The 23,729-nt window shown below is 23.4% G+C and overlaps 1 protein-coding gene and 1 further gene across 2 annotated transcripts; one reads left to right on the top strand and one right to left on the bottom strand.

The window, feature by feature from the left end:
• Positions 1-901: 901 nt before the first annotated feature.
• On the top strand, positions 902-21,977 carry Bma-zoo-1 (PDZ domain containing protein; the record flags this gene model as incomplete). Its single annotated transcript, XM_043079631.1, has 23 exons — positions 902-1,114; positions 3,090-3,155; positions 10,171-10,295; positions 11,926-12,025; positions 12,316-12,403; positions 14,307-14,526; positions 15,119-15,268; positions 15,578-15,705; positions 15,931-16,085; positions 16,368-16,480; positions 16,695-16,889; positions 17,120-17,317; positions 17,539-17,677; positions 17,814-18,015; positions 18,264-18,448; positions 18,695-18,762; positions 18,903-19,096; positions 19,619-19,731; positions 19,863-20,050; positions 20,428-20,553; positions 20,833-21,106; positions 21,319-21,467; positions 21,827-21,977. 23 exons carry the CDS (start codon positions 902-904, stop codon positions 21,975-21,977), a joined length of 3,540 nt encoding a protein of 1,179 aa, XP_042935565.1.
• Bm15544 lies at positions 9,550-9,717 on the bottom strand. The gene has a single exon (XR_006227933.1). The product of XR_006227933.1 is annotated as a pre-microRNA Bm15544 (primary transcript).
• Positions 21,978-23,729: the final 1,752 nt, after the last annotated feature.

The raw sequence follows: 23,729 nt of genomic DNA, 5'->3' as shown, positions 1-23,729 counted from the left end.
AATTATCAAAAAAAAAAAAAATTATTCTTATCCAAATATAAATTCTCATTTTTTTTTTTTTTGGAATTTTCTTGAAATACACAAACTATTGATAAATTTAATACTACGAATGATAATTTTGATAATAAAATTGATCAAATGGAATTCATTTTTTAGATATAAATGTAAAAGTGTTATTGGAATGTTATCGCAGTTAATTTTAAATTTTAAAATAAAATAAATTATTGGACAACGATCAATATTTAATCATTAATTATTTTTTTTTTTTCATAGATTTTTAATTTGTTATACTATAAATTTATGTATAAATTTTTGAAATCATTGATATTTTTTCTTTTTTTTAGACTTTATTTAACAATAATTTTTGCAATTATTATAATACCTTTCGTATTTTTATAAAATTTGTCAATAACTTTAATTTTAGGTCACTTAAATTAGAGTTAAATGAATGGATACAATTTCAGCATGCTTTTCTCCTTATGATATATCATTCATCTTACAATTTTTATGATTTTTATTTACTATTCATTTTAATGAAATGAAATTAGAATTGAAAAGAAAAAAAAAAGAAATTTCTCTGATACAAACTTTTCAAAAGATTATCAGAAAAGAAAATTAAAAAAAAAATTTTTGAACATATTAAAAGTTACTACTTTTCTTTTACCTTTTTGTCTTCATCAAATTTTTATTATAATATTTCAAATTTTAATTTTACTGTTTATAATAATTTTAATTTAAAATTAGATTTAAATCATTGCAAATAAAAAGATCATTTGTTCTATTAATATAAAAAAAAAGGCACGTTAATTAATTAATGATTTCTTATTTCATATTTTTGAAGAAAAAAAAAAAAATTCAAATTCAAATAAATTTTTTAGGAGACGAAGAAGCAATACAACAAATGTGGGAAGGTCGACCGATCGATTTTATCAATGGTTGGCCAATATTTGGAAATGATAATGATAATACTGGAATATCCATGTCCACATCAATGATAATGAATTGTAACTCACCAAAATTAATCAGTAAAGAAAATCACACCAATTCATTACAACATCCACGACGTAACGAACGTGATAAAGCATCCTGTAAACCGGATCAATTATCAGATCCGGTAAGATTATATAATTCATTGAAGATGGTTTACATTTTCTAATATAAATTTTATGCATGATTGAATGGATGATTTATATGTTATTCAATTATTGATATCTATACTTTATCATTTTTTTTCATTTAAAAAATTTATCATTGTATCATTTTTATCACTTTATCATTTAAAAAAAAATTATACTTAATTAATATTTAGTATATATTATGCTTAATTACTTTATATTATAGTTACTTTATATTACTTTATATATTATAATATTAGAAATTGACATATTGTGAGAAATTTGTTTTGTTATAAGAAAGAAAATAAAAATAAAACTAAAAAATGGATATTTACTTTTTTATTTTTATAGATTACTTATTTATTTTTGATTATTAAAAAAATTTACAAATATATTTAAAAAAAAAAATGTTAAAAATTATTAAAAATCATTTATCAAAAGGAATATTTAATTTTATAATATTTAATTATTCATATATACATATATATTACGGATGATAGTAATAAATTAGCCAAACCGTTGATTAGCTTTCAAAGAAAACCGATTTCAAAAAATTTTCAGTTTTCCTGATTTCATTTCTCGCCTTAATTACTTCTTGTTGGTTGATTTTGTTGTGAAGAAAAAATATCTTTAAGTGATGAAAAATATCTCATCAAATTGAATTGAAATAATGCAATATCAAATATATCAACTTTTGTTTATTTCGAGAATCTCGACAAAAATTTTTCATTTCCCTTCGAAATTTTTTGATTAATTTTTCTCGTAGATTTTCTAAAAAAATTTCAAAAAAATGCTGCATTTTACTTAAACCAGGGAATATATAATATTATTATCTTATAAACAAATAATTAATTATTATTATTTTTTTGTTTGATAAAATATTGGTGTATTTGTAAAAAGTTTTTAATATTTGAATAGTTCAAATTTCTTTCTAAATACTAATGCATTTATAGCAAGGTAATTTACAAAATTAAGGTATAAAAAAGTTTTTTTTTTTTAAATTTAACTAATGTCTTTTCTCGGAGCAATTTTATTGATAATAGAAAAAAGAAATGAGTGAAAACTGCAATATACCTTAGAAAATGTCACATTTCTATGAAAAAGAAAAGAAATTTTTTGATTTTTACATTTTGAAAACTAGATTTTATCTTTAATAAAATTACTTTTTTTTTTTTGCTAAATTCTTTTTGATATGAAATATTTCACAGTTAAGCAAACATTGAAATAAATTCTTAAATTTGATAAAAAAAATAAATAAATAATTCTTTTATTGAAACATTAAAATTATCAAAAAAATAATAATAGTATAATGATTATAATCAATGAGAAAAATGATGATAATTTATTAATTTTACATATTATTATAATACAAATTGTAGAATTAAGTAATTTCTTATAAAATCAATTTTCAAATTAACTTTTTTTTTTTTTTTCAGTTAAAAAAATATATTATTAGTAAAATAATTTCTTATTTAACAAACAAATGTCTTTTTTTTTCTCTCTCCCTTTTTTCTTCCTCATTTATATATTTAATTTAATTTATTATTTAAATTTATGTAATTAGAATTATTCATTTAATGCAGTTACTATTATGATGATAATTAAATTATACAGTTAAAATATAAAATCAAATATTTTTTATGCTTTTTTTTTTTGTTTAGGTATTAACAAAATTTAAATTTTCATAATTTATTATTTAGAAAGAGAGAGAGAGAGAGAGGGAGAGAGTGTTAAAAAAAAAAAAAAAAAAAAAACGAAGAGAAGAAGGAATGTTTGATTAATTCATTGCATTTAATGTTAATTTTAATTTTTCAAAAATCATTCATTCATTTTCACTCTTTCATTTAATTTTTACAACATTAGCATTAGCATTAGCATTAGTGCTAGCATTAGCATTAGCATTAGCAATGGGAGTATTTCCTTAAAATAAGAATTGATATGAAATTGTTCAAAATTCATTTCCACTTATTTCAGGATGCAACAGCTAATGGTTCAAGTTCGAGCGTCAGTTGGCAACTTCTTTCCGTCACACTTCATCGAGTGAGTTCGTTTCGTTCAATTTCATACACAAACTATTTACTACTAACTATCAAATTTATTTACTACTTTCTACTTTTATAAATATTTATTTCCAATCAATTCATCTCTTCATTCATTCATTCATTCATTTCTCTTTAATTTATTTTCATTAATTTAACTCAAATTAACCATTTATATTAAAAAAAATTATCAACTATCATTAAAAAAAATTTTTTTTTTTTAATCTTATTATCAAAATTTAATGTATTTTTTTTTCTAATGTAATAAGTTGACATTTTCTTCTTTTCGCTTAAATATAATAAGTCAAGTTTTTTTTTTTTTTGTTTTTTTCAGTTAAGCTTAAATTAATTAATTTCCAAATCCAATATTTAGTTTTTTTTTTGTTTAATTAAGATTTGTCATTATCTATTATAAGTTCAAATTTTTCTTTGTCATTTTAATGTTTTTCTCTATTATTTCATTTTCATATCCAACAAATCATTTATTTACTTAAATATTAAAAGACAATGATATTAGCATACCTTCGCTTATTTCATTTCCTAGCAGATAAACTTGAATTAAACATTTATTTTCATATTTTATCATATCAAAAAATTGACTAATTAATTTAAAATTCTTAGAAAAAAAAATGTATTTTAAGCATATTAATTTCTATTAATTCAGTATTATAAAATTTATGTTTTTTTTTTTTTTTTTTTTAGTAAATTATAATTGATAAATTTAAAAAATATGTAATATCTTTTGCAAAAAAAAAGAAGAAAGAGTTTTTTTTTTTTTTTTTTTTTTAATGCTAATATTAACTTTTCAGCAATTCATAAATATTCTAATAATAGAGGAAGCAAAATTTAAAAAGCAAATCAAAATTGTCTTTTAGACATATCAAAAGAGATTTATTTGTAAGTGTACTTCATGAATTCATAATACAATAAATAAAATTTATTGATTTTAGGAAAAACTCACTTCTTCTCTCTAAACTTTTATCATTTTTAAAATTAAGCCCATTTCTTTTAGGGATAGCCATCATAAGTTACTCATAAGTTACTAATTTACTAAGTTGAAATCGATATTGTCTAGTCTAAAGATTAATATTCTACTATAAGATGAGTAATATATTTGGATGATAGCTTTAGCAGAGCGGTAGTAGTAGTAGTAGTAGTATTACTATCATTGTTTTTCATTTTTTGAATATCAATTTTAGACATTAAAAGAGGAATTAGTAGTCTCTCTCTCTCTCTCTCTCATTGATTCGTTCGTTCATTTTCCCTCAATTTCAATTGCATTCTCTCATAAATTCTCATTTATCATTTCAATCGCATTTCATTTGAATATATTTAAATAAAGCTTAAAAGAATGATAAAAATGGAAAATGAAATTGCTTACACTTTCATTTTTTAATTCTTTTAAATCATTTCAATTAATAAATTTGTTAGTATAGAATTTTAATTCCTTTAAATTACTTCAAGTAATAAATTTGTTATGTAAAAATATTAAATTAATAAATTTGAATTAAATAAATTTTACAAAAAAAAAAAGTTGACTACTTCTTCATGTAATTTTCCATTAATCAATTAATTTTTTTTTTTTTTTTATTTTTATTTGAATTTTTGTTTATTGTTTATTGTATTATATTATGTTCATTGATTATTGTAAGTAAACAAGCATAAATTGTTTATGGTTTTTTCTCTCTCTTTTTTTAATGATTTTATTAAAATCATTCAAATTCATTGCAGTTTTTCTTTTTTTTTTTTTGTTTCTTTAAATATTTTTGATATATTTATTAGATTATTTTTGAATTGAATTTTTCACAAATTATAAAAGTAAAATGTTTTCAAGCGTAAATTAGATATATTATTTAATAAAACTATTTATTAAGGAGCATTTTTTTTTTATTTATTTTTTTAACCTTTTAGGATAAATTTGAGTATTTTTAAGCTTTTTCTCTCCAATTTTTTTTTTTTTACTCTCCATATAATTTAAAATATATTTTGCCTCTAATTAATGCTGATGAAATTATTTTTGAAATGAAATGTGAAATCGATGGTAGAGAGAATGTGAGGTAGAGGGAACGATTTTAAATTGCAGTCAATTTTCTCTGTCCCATTTTAAAGTTGAGTATGAACAATTGCTGATGGGAATGAACTGATTTGTAAGCTTGCTAAATTAAACTTCAATTTTTTTTTTTTAAAGAACAGAAGAGCTTATTTCTTTGAATTCTTATCATCCTGATAATATCTACTCTCCTCTTTCTTTCATTTCTTTCTATCTTTAATTAATTTTAATTAATTTCTCAAATATTTCTTTCTTTTTTGAAAAATTACTGTTCAAATTAAGAAATTATGTTGGTTAAAAAAAACAAAAACAAAGAATAAAACATTAGAAAATTTTATTGAAAATAATTTAAAATCCTAAAATTCAAAAAAAAAAAAAAAAATTTTAATACCATACTTATGGTACTAACTTATTCTGTTACAGTTTATTTTATCTAATTTCTTATAAATTTCATTCATTTCTTTAAATATACTCATTACTTAAATGTTTAGGTAAATATGTTCCAAATACATACATACACATACATACATACACATACATGCATACACATACATACACATACACACACATACACAGACAGACAGACAGACAGGTTTATATTGTTCAGAGACACAATAATTGCCGATAACTTTTATGGTGGCGTTCATTTTACATCAGACTGTAGCGCAAATTTTTTTTTTGTAAACATATGCAAATTCGTTTTTAGCAATTATTGATTTATTCGCAAAAACTTTTTTGTTTATTGGAATTAATTTAATTAATTAATTTAATTTTTTGTTTACCGGATTTAGTTTAATTAATTTAATATCTGTTTATCAGTATATTATAATCATAAAATTTTATAACTAATTAATTAAGAAATTCTCTTATCTTTTACTAATTATATCAAAAGTAAAGATAACGAAGTGAAAATTTTAATTTCCATCAATGCAAACCCTAATAATAGTAATAATCATAAATTTATTTTCAAATTTACATATCATTTTAAATATTTAATGATAAGTTAAGTAATTGATTACTTTATGTAAATTATTTGAATTAAAAATTTTTGATAATAAGCATAATGATAATTTTCTTTTTTTTGTAAATAATTAGTCTCTGAGAATATTAACTTATTTTTTCTTGTGATTTACTTGATTTTAATGAAGTAGAAAACTCTTTCTTTTTTTTTTTTTTTTTTTTTTACTTTCTATTTATGCGAAACAAAGAGCATTCCGGAAATTAGTTAAAGTATGTCAAATATAAACCTGAATTGCTTGTCATTTTAGGCTTACACATGTCACTTCTGCATTTCACTCACTAATATTTTAATCAAATTCAACAAAATTCCTTCTTATACTTCCAAATTATATTTAAAATTTATTAAAATACATATCCTAAAATTATTGTATATCCGGTAGAAAAGACTTACTAATGCAACTTTTACTAATTTACTATTTATTATTAATAAGTAATAATGAATAGATTAGCAATGGATAAAGACATGTTAGCTTTTTTTTTTTTTTTGCTTTTTACAATAAATTTTACTTAAATTTTATTTACTGTATGTTTTCGATTTATTCTATTTTACTTTTAATAGATGATCATAAATATATTCTTATTATGGTACTATCAGTAGGAAAGATCTGCTAGAAAAAAAGCGGTAATTGTACAATATAATATACAATTACCGCTTTTTCTGCAATGATCTGCAAAAATAAAAAAAAAAAAAATCTTTTTTTTTTTTGCTTTTGATAAGCTTCTGAATAATTAATTAATGATGAATAATGTAATATTATTTATCTATTTGACTTTATTACATTCATATTTTTATCGTTGTCTAAAAGAAATAAGTAAAAATTGAAAACAATTAATTCTATTAAATTAAACAAGCATTTTTCTCTTATCATCATTCATCATTTACTTTACTTTATCACTTCATATATATGTCTATCATTTACTTACTTTATCATTTCATATATATATGTCTATCATTTACTTACTTTATCACTTCATACATATCCATCATTTACTTATTTTATCAATTCACACATATATGTCTATCATTTACTTACTTTATCATTTCATATATATATGTCTATCATTTACTTACTTTATCACTTCATACATATCCATCATTTACTTATTTTATCACTTCACACCTATCCATCATTTACTTTACTTTATCACTTCACACCTATCCATCATTTACTTACTTTATCATTTCGTAACTTACTTTATCACTTTATACATATCTATCACTTACTTATCATTCTTGTTTGTCTATGAGCTTTTTTTTCCCGTGACATAGCGCTATATTTTCACGTGTTATAATCATTTGAGATTTGATTGAAAAATAATTAAATGAGATCAAAAGAAACAAAAAGATTACACAGATTTTTACTCATTTACAAGACTAATTAATTACATTTTGATTACCTAATTAATTACATTTTCCTTTGTTGATTTATTTAAAATTTGCTTGAATATAAATAATAATTCATTGTTATATTTATCCATTCATTTATATATTTTATTCCGAATAATCAAGATGGTATCTAATCCGTTTATTACGTCTATATCACGTGAAATGCGTTCCTTTATGGAACACACTTGACCTATTGGCAACAGTGGAACACTTGACCTATTGTCATGACAATATTACGTTTAATTCCATCCATAATGTAATCAAAAATTTAAATTCATTTGTTGAAATATTTAGGAGAGAAGAAGATGTTAAATATGATAAAAGGTAGCAGAAGAGAATTTAAGTGAACATTGATGAGAACGGGAAGATAATATCTATCAGAGTATGTAATAATGCTGTAAAGAGGATCATAAAAGAAGTAAATAGGTCAAGTTAAATTTTAAATTAAATTTCATTTTAAATGTTTAACTAATTTTAAGTCATACAATTTGCATTAGATTGGATAAAAATTTACAAATATTCTTAATCAATTTAGAATAACATAAATAATCACAGAATTATATGTCACATATTTCAGTCATTTAAATGAATTACGCATACTCTTATTTGATCAACCACTTTACTTTATCTTATCATATTATTCAATATTATATAAAATGACATTCACGTGCTTCACGTACTAACCGTCAAATTAATACAAATTTTCAATCATAATCACGTTGCAATATTTCCTCAAATTGATTGAAAACATATTCCAATTTTTTTTTTGGTAATTTTATGTCGCAAAATATTTTTCGTATTAATTCTTATCACAGTGATTCTTTTCAAATTGGGACATTGCTTTATTTTGCCGATCTTTTTTTTCTTTTTTCTTTTTCTTTTTTAGCCTTAATTCTATTAAGTGATCGTTTTGAATCGATTCACATTCATCTGTTTTCATCTTTTCTTTTCAAATTCTATCTCTTAACTATCAAATTGGATGTCATCGTGGTAATTCTGTATCTTACTTTTCTCACTTTTCGTTTTTGAGTTTTCCATAATAACAACAAAAGTTATAAATTTAGTCCCAAATGGTAACTATCAAGAAATTTCACTAGCAATATCAAATTTATCATTATTTTATTAGAATAAAATTAATCGAAATTTAAATTTGATTTAAATTCCATTTAATTTAAGTGCATCCTTTCTCATGATAGATTCCATTTAATATATTTTCCTCCATTTGTTGATTTAATACGATGAGATAAACGGGGCTATAAACGAGCGGCTTTTGTCAATTCTCTCTCTCTCTCTCTCTCTCTCTCTCTATGGAAATGCTTCTTTCCTTGTATTATTCAGTTATTTATATGATTTTTCTCAAACTATTTCGTTCTAGTTCCATTTTTTTTCCCATAAAAAAATTAGAAGATACAGTGATATAAGCGACAATAGCGCCACTCTCGTGACATTCCTCTCCCATAGCTTTTTTTTCTCTTTTTTTTGCTTCACTTCTTTGTTACAATCATGAAATGCAAATGCGCATTTGTGTACATGTATAGATGCGCACAAACATTTCATACAAATCACATGAAAAAAAGAAGCACTGAGAAGACACAGGACGTCATTAGTACCGGACATTCATATTTTTGAGAATAAGCGGAGCGCATTTTCCGGAAGCTGTCAAAATGTAATGTTTTACATCATTTACATAAATATATATTGCATTTAAGTAAAATATTAAAGTTTTTATTTTATTTATGATTAATTGAGTTAATGAGTTTAAGGCATTACTACAAAATAATTGGGTGTAATTTACTACTTTAATTAAATATAGTTTTTTTCTTTAATACAATTTACAAAATATCAAAAATATTTTTTGAGTAATTTTGAAAAAGTTTGAAGGGCATTTTTTTTCCCTCACTTAATATTTCTTCTCTCTTTATTGATGTGTGTGTGTGTGTGAGTGAGAGAGAGAGAGAGAGAGAGAGAGAGAGAGAGTGAAAGATAAGCATTTAATTTTGACGGAAATTAACTTAGAATGGATATTCAAAATGGATTGATATATGTATGTTATATGTTTTTAACTCTTTTTACTTTCTTTCTCTCTCTCTCTCTTTCTTTTTCTCTTCATTTCTATTGTTGATTCATATTAAGGAACTCTCTCCCTCTTTCTCTCTTTAATTATTTTAACAAAATTTTATCATTTCTCTTAAAAGGTGAATAAAAATAACTCATTTCTAACAATAAATAATCAAAAATGATATTTGCAAAGAACTCAATCATTCATAAAAAATAAACGAATTCCAATTAAATTTAATTAATTATCGAATTATTGCATTCAATCCTCTCACTTTCATATCATTTATCATTTATTGAATCCTCAATACGTTATCAATCCTCAATACGTTATCAATCCTCAATACGTTATCAATCCTCAATACGTTATCAATCCTCAACACGTTATCAATCGTCAACACGTTATCAATCCTCAACACGTTATCAATTAAATGATTATTGTTTGAAACTGTTAATGTGCTATCATTTAAATTTTTAACATTAATATTGTGTCATAAATTTCAGATTCCAAAAGTTGGTTTCGGGATAGCAGTATCCAGCGGTCGGGAGAATCCGAATTTTACATCGGGTGATCCGACTGTAATCGTAAGTGACGTGATTCCAACTGGTCCTGCTTGGGGACTTGTTCAGTATGTTTCCATTATTGTTTTTTTTTTTTTTTGATAAAATTAATTTTTTCTTAATTTAATTAAAATTAATTTAAGAATTTAAAAATTACGATTGCATTCACGCATTTCACTTATTTACATTTTGTATTCTGCCGGAAAATAGAAATTATTGAGTTAATAGTTAATGGTTAATGTGTATTTTCTCTTTCGATAATTATACATTGAAATTGAAATGTGATAAGTCAGATAAAGTAAATGGAATTTTAAATTTCTTTCCATTCGATACTTTAATTTTTCTTTTTATTTACTTAAGTGCTTTTCATATCTTTTTTCTCTCTTTTTCTAACTTTTCTTTTCTTTTCTTTTTTTTTATGGAAAATGGAAGACAGTTCCGATTTTAATTTATTATTTATCATTAGCAATAGTTTTTTTTTTTTTTTTTCTGTCGTGAATACTTTGTAAAATAATTGAACATAAATAGTAAATTTCAATTCTACTAGTTTAAATTTATCTTTTTCATAAACTTATTAAAAATTCAATGATTTGTTTCAGCAATAGTACGAGGAAAAATAATCTGTTTTTTACCTATAAGATTAAAAGCATTCTCAAAAATGATAATTAATTCAATAAGTAAGAATGAAGGAATCAATTCATATTTGATTTTCTAATTTATTTTCATAATTTAACATTTATTAATTCGTCTTTATCTTTTTTTTTTTTTTTATCAGTTTATCAAACTTTTATCTCTTTTCCATTCTTTAATAATTTTTAGCGAAACAGCATTTTTCCTTTTTCATTTTTATTTTGTTTTTCTAAAATTTTTTGAGAATTTTTTATTATATCTGATTATCATATATTATCACTCAAAGAGTGATAATTTAAGCCAAATATCAATAAGAATGTGATATTTTGTTAAGGAATTAAGATAGAAAAAAAAAAGAAAAAGAAAAAATAATTTTAAGAAAAAAGAAAAAAAATATTTTGTTAAGCAACTTCTCCCTCTCTCCCTCTCTCTCTCTCTCTTTATATCATGATCGTAATAATAATTTGAATCATGCAAAATTTATTTTCCACCAACTGTTTTTTTTTTCTTTTTTTTTCTTATGCAAATATTTGTTTGACAATATTTCAGTCACCATTCAAACATATCATCTGCCTGCTAGAATTAATAGAATACAAAAAAATCTTTTGTCAATTTTTTTTTTTTTTTTTTTTTTTATTTTCACAATTTGTTGATAACATTTTGATTGATAACATCAAATTTTAGTAATCTTTTAAATTTAGAAAGTGAAAATGATTGAGGAAAATATGAGCAAATTATCAAATATTCTTATTAATGAAAAAAAAAAAAAAAATGAATTTTTTTCAATTGAATAAAAATTTTTTTTACAAAATAAAACTAAGCAATTTTTGACTTTTATAATTTGAAATAAAACTAAAAAAAAAAAAAACACCAGTAGCAAAAATTTTCAAATTACTGATATGATTATGCAATTGATAAGAGAAATAGATAGTGCTATATATATTTAGATGCAATAGTTTCCTATTAATCAAATATTCAAGTGATAATTGATAAATTAATAATGTGAACATTGATTACAATTAATGATAACGATTTTTACTTTATTTTATTGAATTTATCAAATTGCAGGGTAAACGATTGCATATTATCAGCAAACGGTGTTGCACTTGAAACAGCTGATTACGCGGAAGCGATAAAAATTATGAAAGAATCGCAACAATTAAATATGGTTCAGTATTTATTAATTAAATATTAAATATCCCAGTATTTATTAATTAATAATTAAATATTGTAAATTAAATAAGAAACTTATTAAGAAATTCCCAGAGAGGGAGAGAGAGAGAGAGAGAGAGAGAGTTTCTCTACCGGGAAATATCGGAATTTTCTCGAAGCAAATGAAACTATTTAACTATTTTTTTCTCTTTCGATTCTTTTTTTTTCATCCTATCATTTCCTATAATTTGAAATGATAATTGGAATTTTCATTTATTTATTTATTTTGATTAAAAAATTTTACAGATTGTAAAACGACGAGTACCAGTACCACATATCGAATATGAGCAACGTACACTAAAATTCACCTTATCAAAATCTCGAAAAAAGGAAGGTAATAATAGATTGGATTAAATTTTAATAGAAAAAAAAAAATTTTTTTTTTTCTAAGCTATATTTGCTAATTTAGCTATTTCTTCACTTAGTTTTATTTTATTTTTTATTTTTTTTAGACTCAGAATGTTATCATAGATTTGTCATTGATAAGTTAGTGATAATTTGATAAAATCTAATGATGATTGCATAGGTAAGTATTTTAGATGATATGAAATCATTGAATTTGCAGCAAATAATTTTTGATATAAAAAAGATTTTCTAATTATTAAATATTAATAGATTTTATTAGTAAAATTTTTAGCAAAAAAAAAAAAAAAAAAAAAACGGTTGGAAAATTATAATTAAATGCAAATTTTGATTTTTTTTTCCTTATGCATCTTTAAATTTTAAAATGATTAAATTTGCTTTTTAAAGATGCATAGGAAAAATTAAGTTGTACATTCTGTCATAGTTATAATCGTAATAAATCATAATAAAATTTCAGTTAGAATAATAAATGAAATTGCTGTATGATTTAAGCTATTCATATTTCTGTCTATAAAAGAAAGAAATAAACAACAAAATAAAAAATAAAAAACAAAAACAAAATGCATTTGACATTATGCATACATCAATTGATTTCAATTTGCTAATTTTCATAATTAAAATTTAAACATTTAAATGTTTCTCTTTGAATGTTTCATTCTTTTCCTTTTCCTTTTTTTTTTAAGATTTTAATAAAACTGAAAGTTTATTTTTGAAATTTCATTTGTTTACAATTTCATTCTTCCTTTTTCCTCCTATTCGTTTTCTTTTTTTTTTTCTATCGAGTAAATTAATTGATTGTTGTAAGCATAATAAACTTTTTTTTTTTTTTTTCAGTAAGATAAAAAGACAAAAAAGAAAACCGAAATTTACAAATTTAACTATAAGCATCTTAAATTTCAACAATTTCAACAGCAAATTTAAATTTCAACAAGTTAGTTAGTTAAACAACAACAAAATTGAGTATTGCTGTATCGGATAATTTGATGAATTAGTTTCTAAGTAACTATTACGGCAATATTTTTTAAAATGTTGATTTAAAAGCTTTCACATCAATTTTGTTTGGACCAATTGTTTGTTAAGAGAGAGAGAGAGAGAGAAGAGGGAGAGAGAGGGTTATTTTAAATTAAACAAAAGGTTTTTTTTTTTTTCTTTTTTTAAAAAGAAAATTTACTACGCATTTTACAAATAAATTTGTTAGTAATACAAAAAGCAAATTATTCTATAAAATTTTATGTTCTATTTTCATAAAATATTTTAACAAATATTTTGTGAAAAAAAAAATAAAAATAAATGACTGATTGTGGAAGTGATTGAATGAGAAAATACACAAAATTGTATTTTTGAAAAAAAAAAAAAAATAATAATTGCTTTTTTGCATGAAATTAAAAATGCTTGCTTTTTTCTTTTTAGAATTAGTAAAAAAAAAAAAAGAAAAAGAAAAATGTGACTGAAATAGATCATTTGATTGTTTTAATTTCTATTCAAATATTTAAATTATATGAATTTTTTTTTTGTTTTTGATTTATAATGCAAAAATTTTTATTGCATTGTTTGACTGATTTTTAGCTCATTTATCTTTTTTTTCTTTTTATTTCTTTTTGTTCGTTTTTTTATTTTTCTTATTTTTTTCGTAAATTTATTCCTTTATTTTGTTGATTTTCTTTTTTTTTTTTTTTTTTTTTTTGCATAAAAAAGACATTAGTTTTAAATATTGAATGTTTTTTTATTTTTCTAATTATTTTATTGCATTTTAACATTTTTAAGATATAATTTTTGAAAATTTTAATATGGAAAAAAGGAGTGTTAAACTATTTATTTTATTGTTTGTTTTCAAAGTTTTTTTTTTTTAGAGATATAACTTTATTTTTTTTTAGATTTTGGTATCATACTTGGTTGTAAATTTTATATCAAAGAAATTACAAATCGTAAATTAGCTGAAAAGGATCCTGGTTTACGTGAAGGTGATACGGTTCTCAGGATAAATGGTCAATCCGTAGAAGGTGTCACAATTGAGGAAGCAACCAAATGGCTTTCAAAAAGTCGCGAAAAACTTTCTCTTGTTGTTCAAAGAGATGTACGACGAGATAGTAGCAGGTAAATATCAAATATTTAATTAATCTTTAATTTTTTTTTTTTTTCCAAAAAAAATTTAATTAATTGAATTATAAGATTTTATGTTTTAAGAATTGGTTTTCCTTACTACCAAAATTCTAATCCTAGATGGTAGAAAATTACTGAAGCTTTTTCTTTTTTCTTAAGTAATTGAGCAAATTTAAATTATATAAATGTTTTATGCGAGAAATAAATTTCGATGAAATTTAAATATTTTAATTATTTGTTAGAGTTAGAATAAATAGTTAAAATTAGAAATTGATGCATGTTCATACTAATAATACAAATGGTGAAAAATTTTCAAATTTATAACATGAATTTCCTTTTTTTTTTTTTTATTTATTGATATTTCTTCTACATTCCTATTTCTTACCCAACAATTATCTTTTTAGACAATTTTTTTTTTTTTAAATTACATATTTGTGTATTCCATTTATTACTGAAACCATCTGGACAATTACTAAACTGCTTGTTATATTTAAACAATATGCTTTTTGACATGAAAATTTTGACATAAAAAAAATATATATGTATATTTCATTTAAATAAATTTCATTGGATAATTTATTTACAGATGGCCAAGTCAGAATACAGTTTATGAACGATTAGGTTCGGTATCAGGAACACCACGACATAGTCCATCACCGATGCATAATTTACATCAGTCATTAGCACCACGATCATCACTTGAATATGTCAACACGTCAACAATGTCAAATGCTAGGTTAGGAGGATAAAATTGAAATTTCTAAAATTTTTTCAAAAGTTTTAAACTTTCATTTATCTGAGAAATATCCAAACGTTGGCATTACATTGTGTCTTTTCATTCTATGATATCAGTAGCAATTTTTTTTTTTTTTTTTTTTTCACATTTACTGCAATTTCAGAATTTATTTTAAAATTTAAATTAATTCTTAGTTACAAATAAAATGAATATAAATTTGAAAACATGTATCTTCAGCGACTTTTTTTTTTCCTTTTGCATAATACTAACTAATTTATTAAAATGATTTCATTTTGATTTTTCCTTCAGGTGGTCTCAAAGTGAACGACAGTCAATTGATTATGGAGATTTTCATCGAAGAAATGGAAGTATTACAAACAGTCAAAGTAGTCAAAGTGATGTGAGCATTAGAACAATTCGATTTCGAAAAATTGGAGGTTTGTTTATCATGAAATGTTTTAGTCCTATAAATTTTCTCAAGAGTTTTTAGTCGTATAAATTTCTTCAAAAGTTTTCAGTCGTATAAATTTCTTCGAGTGTTTCTTTCATTTCATGATAATTTCATGATCATCTGAGTTTTTTTTCTCTCTTCTCAAAACTAACCAACTTTTTGAATTATTTGAATTTAAAAGTTATCAATTTGACATAAATTTTAATTTCAGGAAGTTTGGGTGTTCGTGTAATTGGTGGAAATCAAGTTGGTATCTTTGTATCAGCTGTTCAAGAAGATTCACCTGCTGCAATACATTCTATCAGATCGGGTGATCGTATTTTATCTGTTAATGAGAAATCAATGATTGGTGTTACTCGAGAAGAGGTAATATATTTTTATGATAGACAGTAGATGTAATTTATTCATTTCAAATATTTCAAGGTAAAAGCACTAATTACTTAGTGAAAAATATCAATTTAAGTAAGTATTATTTATAAAGTAAATTTCATTTATTCATTTCAAATATTTCAAGGTAAAAATACTAAGTACTTAGTGAAAAATATCAATTTTAATTTATGTAAGTATCAGTATTAATCATTTCATTTTGTTTTACTTTTTTTTTTTTTTTTTTTTCACACAATAATCTTTCTTTTTCAAATATTTCAGGCTGTTCGTCATTTATTAGCACTACATGATGATGTGACAATTAAAGTGGAATATTCGGCCGTAGATTATGAAAGAATCAGAAATGGACCATTAGGAGATAATTTTTATATTAGGTTTATCTTTTTATTTTCTTTTGCTTCATCATCAATTATTTTCATATTCTTAAATTTTAATATATTAAATTTTATCAATAAAAAAAAATTTTTTTTTTTCTTTTTATCTTTATATCAAATACAATATGATATTCTCATTACTATTTATGCACAATATTAAAATCAATGTCGAGAAATTTCTTTTTTGTTTTTTTTTTTTTTTTTTTTTTTTCAGAACTCATTTTGCTCATCAAAAAACATCCAATCATTTGGAATTATCATTTCATAGCGGTGATATTTTTCATATCACTGATACTCTTTTTGGTGGAACAGTTGGTTTTTGGCAAGCTACACGTGTCTATTCTGCTGCTGAAAATGGAAATTATATTCAAAATGATAATAATAAAGGCGTTATACCAAATTCAGAAACGTAAAAATATTTAATAAAACTTTTTTTTTTTTTTAATTTTAAAATGCTTTTAAAAAAGTATTTAATTTGATATGCTCAAAGAAAAAAAAAAAAGAAAAAAAGAACTGATTGATTAAAATTAATTCATAAATTAATAAACAAATGTAATTTGATTGATTTAATTTGCATGTGTATCTTATGCATTTTAAATTTTAAGAATTTCAAAAAATACAAATTGTTTGTTTGTTTAGTGCTGAAAAATTAGCAAAAGCAACACGTAATGATACGTCAACATTTGGTCGTTCTACTTTTTTCCGTCGAAAATTGAAAGAACGACGAACAAAATCGTTAACAAAGAATGTAATCGATGATGTAACTTTTGAGAATGCTTGTGATATGACTTTTCCTGCTTATGAACGTGTCACATTGAGGCATCCACAATTTCAGAGGTTAGTTTAGGATTTGAGAATTAACAATAAAATAAATTTCATTTAAAAAACAATTCTTATCAAATATAAAATTTATTGATATTTATATGTTTATTTCATAAGTAATTTTTGGTAAATTTATTTACATAACATGTTTAACTTTAACATTAACCACTATTTTCTATTTATTTAGAGTGTTCAAAAATTTTTCGTATTGAAATTATTTGAAATGATTATTTTAGGCCTTTAGTACTTTTTGGTCCATTAGCTGATATTGCTCGACAACGATTGTTAGCTAATTTTGCTGTTCGTTTTGCTGGTGTTATCGATGAAAGTATCGTACGATTAAGTGCAATTGATGCTGTTATTGCTACAAATAAGGTATAAGTTAAGTTAAGAAGTAATAATTTAAAGCATTAAAGTAAAATATTTGAAGCATATTGAAGAGATTTGTTGAATAAAATTTGATTTATTATTTTAAATTTTTATTTTATTATTTTCATCATTGTTATTTCAGCATTGTGTACTAGATATTAGTCCAGGATCAGTGGAACGTTTACAACTTGCGCAATATGCGCCTATTGTTATTTTTATTGATGTTGAAAGTCGAAGCAGAATACGTGAACTTCGAAGTAAAGCTGGTGCTCCAGCTATTTCTTCCAAAAAACTCTCTGAACAAGCGCATAAAATTAAGAAACATTACTCATATCTTTTAACAGGTAGGTTTTAAATTTAAAAGAAAATTTCTTTTTTTTTTTATTTTCAACTAATTGCAACATGGATTACTTATTAAATTTACACTTATAATTTATGATAAATTATCCGAACTTAATATTTGAATTATTTGTAGTTCGGGTTAACTAATTTTATTTTGATCAATAAGTTTATTCAAAACTTTTTAAATTATAACTTTTAGTAATACATTTGAATTTGATATGATAGAATTTTTTGAATTTATAATTTTCAGCAACACTAGATGCAACAAAAGAAGATGGTTGGTTTGAAGCTCTATTACAACTAATATCTCATTTGCAAGATCGTCGAGTATGGATGCCAGAATTTCGACCACTTACAAATTTAAATGATGTGATCTTATTACCCATGCATAATTTTCAAAATCAGAGTGATTCCGATATAGAATCATTAAAGGGGGTAAATTTTGAATTATATAGATGTTTATGAATTTTATATAGATGAATTTATATGAATCAAGAAAATATTGAAAGTATTTTATTATAATTTTACTATTTTTTATCATATTTAAAATTTTTTAATAGTGAAATATGCATGAAATAAAATAACTTTATATTCACCAGCAATACTTAATGTCTCTCTCTCTCTCTCTCTCTCCCTTTCTCTATTGTCAGATATTAGAAATTTTAACATATTTTTTTTTAGGATTACTCAGCTAATGAATATTTCACAAAATCACAATTACAATTGGAAAATAGCGATCCTCTTGTGAAGTAAATCATTTTTCATATTAATTTTGTAAAGTATTTTAAGCTTCGAATTTTTTTTTTTTTTTTTGTTTATATAAAATTTGTGTTAAATGTTTTCATTTTAAGTGTTCTGTTATAGTTGTAAAGAATATGTAAAATTTTAGATCCGGTTTTGATCCTCAACTAAGTACCTATGATCCTCAATATCCAGGACCACTTCGTTCAGTTCAATCACACCTGGTGAATTATCCACCACCACCATCACCAGCTACCGCTTCTTCTTCTTCTACTGCTGCTACTGCTACTGCTGCTGGAATGTTAGCATCACGAAGCAATTTCTATCAAAACGTTCATCCTTGTGAGCCTTTGTCACAGTATTCTTCACGTGTGCAACTCTCAACTTCATCCGTTAATCCTACCACAGCACAGCACTCACCTTTTCATCGTAATTGTTATGTTGATATGACACCTGCTACAACCTTAATGCCATGGGTTACATTACCTCGTCGTCATAACAGTCATGGCGTTGACACTTTCCCAGCAACAACAACAACAAAGGATTCATCTAGTTTGATTATCACTAATAATTCTAATCGACCCATGGATCAATCACAAATTTCACTAACAAATTCTGGTATGTCTCATCAGCTAACCTCTATGCAACAACACTCACCAATTCTTCAACAACGACAACGAAATGTCATGCAGTCTGGTTCTCCTCGTCTTATACGAAATGCTCAGAAGTTACCTGTCAAAGTGTCACCACCACGATCACCTATCAGTTTTACAGGATATCCAACCTTAACAGCACGTGATAGCACAACATCTGCTGTGATATCAACTAGTAATAGTAATACAACGACTACAAATGTCATTGCAGACATTAGCAATAATCGTCGAGTCAATCATATTACTACATCTGGAACTATAAACACCAATGCTAATACCATCACTACTGGACCAATACAAGCTGGTTTCAGTGGTGCAAAACAGGTTTCATTTTCTTTTTCTCAAATTTTAAATATTAATAGGAATACAGTTAACTTAGATATTTTATCTAAATTTGCTAAGTAATAAATGTAATAGTACTATAGAAAAGAAATGAATGATATAATGTGATTTAGATTTTGGCCGAAGGTACTGAAGAGTATCCAACTGATGGTACACGAGAAATGATACGAAGTCATGTTGAAAATGTTGACAATTCATCGTCATCATCATATAATGCAAATAATTCTGTAATTGGTGGTCATGATATGATGACGATGATGCATTCGGGACGAACGGGATTGTTTTATGATCATTTAACAAGGTGGTTAATATTTAATTTCTTTTATTATGAGAAATAAATCATTACTGTATGACAATATTTGATCGGAATGATCGGTTATAATTCTTAAAATTTAAATTTAATCATTTGTTCTAATTTAAGCACTGAAGAGAAGAATAGCTTACTGAATAGGTTCTAGTGAAGTTATCTAGAATAAAAGTAATTTCTCAAGAACTACTATTATTTTATTGCTGTAGATACTTTCAGATGTTTTGAAATTTTGAATTTTAAACTACAAAAAACTATTGAAATACATTATTACAACAATGGCTTTTATAAATATTTGACCGAAATGATCGGTTATAATTCTTAAAACTTAAATTTAAAAAAAAAAAAAAATCTATGTAAACAAATTACAGAGATCGATGGGTTAGTAATCAAAGTGAGAAAAAGCAAAATATGTCATCGCAAATTACTCATTCACCGTTTCGTTCTTCAAATGCTCCATTATCATCGTTACCTCGTGAAAGTCCGATATTGATAAGGTATTTCTGATATTGATAAGATATTGATAAGGTATTTGTGATATTGATAAGTATAAGGTATTGATAAGGTAACTCTTCATTTTTGTTCTAATAGATAATCTGAAATAACAGACTGTAATAATAAAATGTTTAATGTCTTCTTTCTACTCTTTATACTTTAGTAATTTTAAGATTGTTTTTTCAATTAAAAATTCTTTAGTCATTAAGTTAGTTAGAGAAGTGAATTTTTGATAAAATTTCATATCTTTCCTAGACAATTTATAATTAAAACAGATTTAGCGAGAATAATGAAACGATGCATAACACTGATGATGATAGTTCTATTCTGCGATTATCACATGCATCTCCAACAAGTGATTTAAATGGTGCAATGGATCGTATCACTAGTGCTGATAATAGTGATATCACAAAAAAAGAAGTTATTATCAGTTCAGATCCTAATGCTACAGTTATTGAGCATTCCACAGCAATAATAGATGCCCGTGGTGGAAGATTAAATTGCCCAAAAACTGGTGTTTCATTAATCATTCCGGAAGGAGCAATTAATGAAGGCGTGAGTTTTTTTCTTTTTTTTTTTTTTAAATATATTTTTTAAATCTTATTTTAGTGCTTATATATATTTTGCAATATTATTTATTCTAAAAATTGTCATTTTTTTTTTTTAAAAAAAATTGTCAAAATTTCATAATTTCTTAATTGATTTGAAATTTCTGAACACAATTTTATTAACAAAGAGAAAGGTTAAAGATTGCTCATATCTTTCAGATTCAGCAAGAAATTTACGTAAAAGTTTGCCGTGCAAGCGATGCCGGAAATCGACCACCACTTGATGAAAGTCGCGGTGAAAGTTTAATGAGTCCACTGGTGATGTGTGGACCACAGAATTTGCAATTCAATATTCCGGTCGAATTACGGTGATTTTTTATATATATTTGCGTAATTTGCATCCACCGTTCTGAAATTATGCTATTAATTATTGTCTCAAAAATTTAACAAATATTTTTCATTTGAATTATTGCACGCAGTTCAGTTAACTTTCACATGAAATTTTAACCGAGAAATTTTTAGCGTTAAAAATTTAATATACACAAAAATTTTTTGAAAACACTTATTGAGTATATGTTGTGATACTAAATAAGCATAAAGCAATTTTTGACACTTTTATTGATGGTTGGCTTTGTTCATGTGTTAAGAAACTTTTTCAAAATTTTCAAATTTAGCTGAATCTGAAAGAAAAAAAAAAAATTTTTTTTTTTTCAAATGATCATTTTAGATTGCCTCATTCTGTGTCAAATAGTAGTGAAAATTGGTCACTAGCTTTAAAATCTGGTACTGGACAGCAATGGGATCAAGTATCATTGGATAAGAATACTTCATCAGTGGTAACAGATCATTTTGTTTCTCTTAAAATTAATCATTTTTAAAAATTTTTTAAAAAATGCATAAGTTTATTTGTTATTGTTATAAGTCAATTTTCATTATTATTACTTTTTCTTTTTTCTTCTTTAATTTTTCATATGCTTTCTTTGTTTGATTAATGCTCTCTTTTATTTCTAATTTTCATTTTTTAATGGCATAAAAATTTTCATTTCTTTTAAATTGTATCCTTTTTATATTTGCCATTATTAAAACTTTCTTTTTTGTTTATTTTCGTCTCTTTTATTTTTGCATTTTTTTTTTTTTTTTTTTTTCATTTAAATTTCTTTTGCATTTTACTGGTGCTGTAATTACTTCTATACATTTGTTTTTTTTTTTTTTTTTTTTTCAATAAGTAAATAACTGTATGAATTTGTTAAGAAAAGTAGATGAAAATTTTTTTTAATCTTATAAATTTGCAAAAAAAAATTATATTAAACACATTTTCCTTGTTAGACGTTAAATTATTCAATTTACAATCATACATTGTTTTTTTTTTTTAATTTTGTTTTTTTATTTAAATAAATGTTATTGCTCTTGCACTGAAATATATGTTCTTATGAATCTGAGAGATAAATTTGTAGGTAATCAAATGTTTAAATTTCAATTCATTTTAATTATTTTCAATAGAGATCCAAAATATTTCACATTGCTCATCTGAAATAAATCATTTCACTCTCTTAAAATAAATTAATTTCTTAATTCTTTGTCTTTGTTTCCGTTTATGTAAATTCAATTTGCCGGTCTTCATATAATAATAATTTTATAAATATATATATATACATAACTTCATTGTATTATTGATTTTTTAGTAGTAATTCTAATAAATATTTCATATATTTATTGAACAACTAGGCTATGCTAAATTTTTTTTTTTTTTTTCATCGTAAAAGTTGTAAATTTTGAAAGAAAAAAAGAAAAAACTGAAAGTTAAATTACTTGCATATATTTTCATAACTTAATAATATTCAAATATTATGATTGTTTTTTATTTGTTAAATAGTGCAAAGTGCAAGTGACAGTTTTTTTTTTTTTTTTTTTCTTTTTTTTGTAAGAAATTTTATTATTTCTTTTAATATTGCTTTTTTAGATTTGTTTTTTGCTTTTTTTTTTTTTTTTCTATTTGATTACAACGTGTTTGTATGATCTTTGTTCCTTTCTATATTTTGCTTCAATGATAATAAAATAACTATATTTGTTCCATATTGTTTTTCCTTTTTTTTTTTTTTACAAAATTTACGATTTAAATGGCAGAATGAAAGTTAATTATCAAAATTGACATAAAATGACAAATGTTGATAATTTGCTATATCATAGCTAAATGATAGTAAGACGAATTGTTATTGGTGATAATTCGATCACATTTTTTAAAATCTCCAATCATTTAAAAATCGAATCTACTAGCGCTATTCTCGAGATATAATATTAACAATCAACGAGAAAAACAAATCAGTTTACTTTTATCATTTGCTAAATTAATTAAATCAAGTGAACTGTGGCCTTAGCTTGCTTTCTGTAGCAGGTAAGAATTGAAAAAGGTTAGTTCTTTCTTTTTTCTTAATTTTATTTTATTTTTTTTTTTAAAAAAAAAATCAAATAAACAATCAAATAAACCAGTAAGAATTGGACAGTGGAATTCTTAACCTTTGCTCTATTTGATATAATTTTACGAAATTTGAGCTAAACTATTTATTATAAGCGGGTAATGAGAACCAGTTTCTGAAGGTCAAAAATGAAATAAATATATAAATGATAACTTT

Source organism: Brugia malayi (genome assembly GCF_000002995.4).
Source record: "Brugia malayi strain FR3 genome assembly, contig: Bm_v4_Chr3_scaffold_001, whole genome shotgun sequence".
In the NCBI taxonomy this organism is placed as follows: Eukaryota; Metazoa; Nematoda; class Chromadorea; order Rhabditida; family Onchocercidae; genus Brugia; species Brugia malayi.
The sequence above is the reverse complement of the archived record's forward strand: the minus strand, read 5'-3'. Positions and strand labels throughout refer to the sequence as shown.